The sequence below is a fragment of the Pinus tabuliformis genome, chromosome 4_2 (assembly GCF_031772625.1).
Source record: "Pinus tabuliformis cultivar Carrire ecotype Pingquan chromosome 4_2, CPIR1, whole genome shotgun sequence".
In the NCBI taxonomy this organism is placed as follows: Eukaryota; Viridiplantae; Streptophyta; class Pinopsida; order Pinales; family Pinaceae; genus Pinus; species Pinus tabuliformis.
This window is the reverse complement of record NC_142304.1, coordinates 663791893-663796011: the sequence shown is the minus strand read 5'-3', so window position 1 is coordinate 663796011 and position 4119 is coordinate 663791893. Positions and strand designations below refer to the sequence as shown.

Below are 4119 nucleotides of genomic sequence, written 5' to 3'. Positions count from 1 at the left end.
TAGACATTTTAATTTTGACTCTAATTAATTAAATTTCTAGTTTAGGATTTTAATTTAATTTTGCCAGAAAATTTAATTAATTGATACTTGAGGGGATTAAATATTTTTTCCACCTCTAATATTTTAGCTTGTGTCTAAGTATGAGGGACCATGCACTAAAATATTTTTTGCATAAGATTTTTACAAATTCAACCCTCAAAGGGGGATACCCGTTCGACTTAGACCCTCAAATTACATACCCAATTCCGCGACACAATATGATCTTGTAGACTAAGTGCTTTGTAATAAAATAATTTAGCCAATTAGCTTAAATTATTCCCAAATCACTTTTACATAAGATTCGACTAGAACTATGACTCACCTAAGACTTTGACGACAAATTCCACCCTAGCTTTGGGGTGAGGTTGGAGGGAAAAACTTTGCTGACCATTTGTGTTTAGAAACACAAATGAGTTAGTGAGACAAAAAACCTCCCAGGATGAAATTATCGCCAAAATAATAGGTTTATCTAGGTTGTTACATACATTCATGATCTTTTTTTTTTACAGAAATGGATAGAGTGGTATATTAATTTCTGGCCAAAATGCTGCAAAACTGATTACAAAATGCTGACCATATTCCAGAGAACTCCTTGGCCAGGATCGGAGTGACTTTTTCTTTACTACGCCAGAGGTTTTTACAAGCTATTTTTCGGGCAACCGCCTCTATCTTTCCCACTTTAAAAATGCAGACAAACTGCTCCAGTAAAAGACAGTAAAACATATTCACCAGCCTGTTAAGGAATGGGATCCCAACCTTCTTCTCCATCTCTGAGAATGACTCCGAGGGGGAGGAGAACAGCTTTGTTAGCTTCAGCGTCAGCATCTTTGTTGTTGTCTCTCTTGACATGATAGAATTTCAAGCTCTGAAAGGAATTTGACAGGGTTCTTATTCTGATGATCAATCTGGACAGTCTTAAATCTGAAGGGGAAGAGCTGTCTACAATGGTTTTTATGATAGACTGAGAGTCTCCCATCACAATTGCATCGTTTATACCGAGAGATTTAAGTTGCTTCAGACCTTGGAGAAGGGCCAGGGCTTTAGCTTGGATGCTGGTATTGAAGCCCACTCCCCAGGCATATCTAAGAATAGTTCTGCCATCAGCTCTTTTAACAACTCCACCAGCTCCGGAACTGCCTGGATTACCTTTAGCTGCCCCATCAAAGAAGAGAATGATGTGCACCTGCTTTGTGCAAAGAGCCAAGAAATCTGAAGCATTAAGTCTAATTTGCCAATCTTTGAGAGGCACGGAAGACCTGGCAATTTCAATGAAACGGAGGTCCAGGGTATCGCTCCATGCAGCATCATGGTCTCTCGGGCCTGCCCCGTCCAGCTGATCGCCGACACATTCCTTTAACTGGCTTTTGATTTTAACCCAGACAATCTTGCGGTCTCTCTTCTTATCTCTGAAAATCCTCTGGTTTCTTTCCAACCAGGTGTGCCAGCATATTAGTTTAGGAAGAATGCACCAGGCCGCTTTGATATGTGCGTTCTGAGGAGGGCCTCCAGGATACGAACGCAACCAGTTCGAGAACAGATCGGGGATGCTGTTGGGGAGGATGAAATCCAAACTCCAAGGGCCTAAGGCCTCATTCCAAAGGTCTGTCACGAATTTACATTTGAGCATCAGGTGTGCAGCAGTTTCTGCGTTTTCTCCGCACAGCGAGCATCGAGAGGGGCCTAGATAGCCTCTTTTCTGTAATCTATCATCAGTCAGGATTCTCTGATGACATAGGAGCCAGCAGAAGTAGTCGATTTTAGGAAGTGAATACTGGGACCAAACCCCTTTCCATGGTTTTGGGTCTGGAGGAACATGGGGATGGGCTAAGATCTGCCTGTAGCCCTGAGAGATTGAATATCGCCCAGGGGTCAGACTTCAGCGACGGGTATCCAACTTCTTGCTGTTCAAAGGAGCCTTGCCATTTAAGAATTCTAAGAAGGTTGCAAACTCATTGGACAGTATCTGGGGCACCTCAATGTTGATCCAGCTGTGCTAGTTCCCATTCTCCCAGTTGGAAATATCCCACAGAGTAATGTAACCTGCTCTGTACATCCAATCTTTCAACAATGTCAGGGAACGATCATCAGCCAGAGGATCGCAGCCCATTATACGATCCTCCCATATTCTAATTTGCTTGCCATTACCAGGGATCCAATGTGCATGTTGGCTAATTAAGAAGGAAGATTTTGCACAGAGCTTTTGAATTAGCGAGCCAGAGTTTGCTATGGGATGGTCCAGACACCTTTTTCTCTGCCCACGAAAGAATTTTTTCCACAAGGCGAGCTGAGCCCACCCTAGATTTGGGGCAATAATCCTCCAGATCAGCTTTGCTCCCAATGCGATGTTCTGCGTGCAAATATTCTTAAAATTCAGTCCACCTTCCAATCTGGGCATTGAGATTTTAGTCCAGCTTATTAAAGGGATTTTCTTTTCGTTTGCTTTCCCGCCTTTCCAAAAGAATTTTCTTATATGATCCTCCATTTTCTTCATAATTCCAACTGGAGCCAGCATCACAACAAACTGATAGATGGGGAGGCTGTTTAGGACTGCTTTTATAAGCATTGACGTGGCTGCCAGATTAAGCCAGTTAAATCCCCAGGAGTGGATCTTAGATTCAAACTTTTCCAGCAGGGGTAACCAGTCTCTGCTGACAGCACGTTTTTGGAAAATAGGGAGTCCCAAATACTTGAAGGAAGACCATGATGAGGAGGCCGCGAAACCAAAGCAACTGGAGATGGTTTGCAGTGCGGAAGCAGGGGTATTCCAGTAGTAGATGTGGCATTTGCCTTTATTGAGGCTGCTTCCTGAGTCTTCACAATAGTCATCAACCGCATCTTTGAATCTTTTAGCTGAGGACACAGTGGCAGCACCCAGCAAGAGGGAATCATCCGCGAATAGCGCATGATTTATATTATTAACTCCTCTCGCAATGTTCAGGCCCATTAATTCTTGATCCTGTTGCATTTTGATTAGAAGGAAGCTAAGGACAGAAGCTTGAAGGACAAAGAGCAGAGGGGATAGGGGGCACCCTTGCCTCATTCCACGAGAAGATTTGAAGAAATCTGTGGCCCTCCCATTCACCAGAGGGGCTATCCATGGCTCGCTGATGCAAGCCTTAATCCAGTTGATAAATTTGGATCCAAACCCGAATTTGCGCAGGACATCCAGCAGAAAACTGTGTCTCACTCTGTCGAAGGCGTTTTCAAGATCTAACTTGACAACCATACCTTTCTCTTTGCGAGCCAAACTAGAGTGAATCGCCTCTTGGACTAGGATAAAGTTATCCACAATCTGTCTTCCCTTTATAAAACGTCCCTGATTCGCAGGAATGATGTCTGGGAGAATGATTTTTAATCTGTTGGCAATAACTTTCGTTATCAGCTTATAGCCTATATTACAAAGGGAGATAGGACGAAACCGGCTGAAGGTCTTGGCTCCTTTCTCCTTGGGAATGAGGGCCAGGAAGGCCGAATTTGTGCTTCCCCCAATTTTCTGACATTCCTGAGATTTCCGAATCATTCTGCTTAGGTCTTTCTCCACAATCTGCCAACAGGACTGCAAAAATCTGGCAGTGAAACTGTCGGGACCCGGGGCCTTATTCGGTTCCATAGCGAAGAGGGTGCTTTTTATTTCATTGTTAGAGATCTCAGCTTCCAGGAATTGATTCTTTTTGGCGGTAATTAGGGAGGGCACCTCATTCACAAGGGTAGAAACATGTCCCAAGGCCTCTTCTTCACTATAGAGGTTTTTGAAATGAGTGAAGGCAGTGTTCTTTATGCTTCGGATTTCTCTGTGCGTGGTGATCTCTACTTTAATTTCAGAGATGGAGTTGAGACATTTACGGGCCTGAGCTTGCTTATGGAAGAAGGAAGAGTTTCTGTCTCCCGCCTTGAGCCAGAGACTGCGGGATTTCAGTCTCCAATACTCTTCCTCTGCCAAGCTAGCCTTAAGGAGCATGTGCTGAAGATTAGCCTCCTTGTCAAGAATTTCTTTTGTGATCTCAACATTTTCCGAAACCTGGTGATGCATCTCAAGTCGTTCCTGAATCATTTTCCTTTCCACAGCAGGATTTGGTAAGG

General features: G+C 43.6%; 1 protein-coding gene across 1 annotated transcript; it reads right to left on the bottom strand.

Moving 5' to 3' along the window:
- Positions 1–775: 775 nt before the first annotated feature.
- Positions 776–1666, bottom strand: LOC149171157 (uncharacterized). Its single transcript, XM_089425860.1, has one exon. It carries the CDS (start codon positions 1664–1666, stop codon positions 776–778), a length of 891 nt encoding a protein of 296 aa, XP_089281986.1.
- Positions 1667–4119: the final 2453 nt, after the last annotated feature.

What these genes read in the sequence shown, in the direction of transcription:
- LOC149171157 (XM_089425860.1), bottom strand. Translation starts at nt 1,666, where the DNA reads ATGCTCAAATGTAAATTCGTGACAGACCTTTGGAATGAGGCCTTAGGC.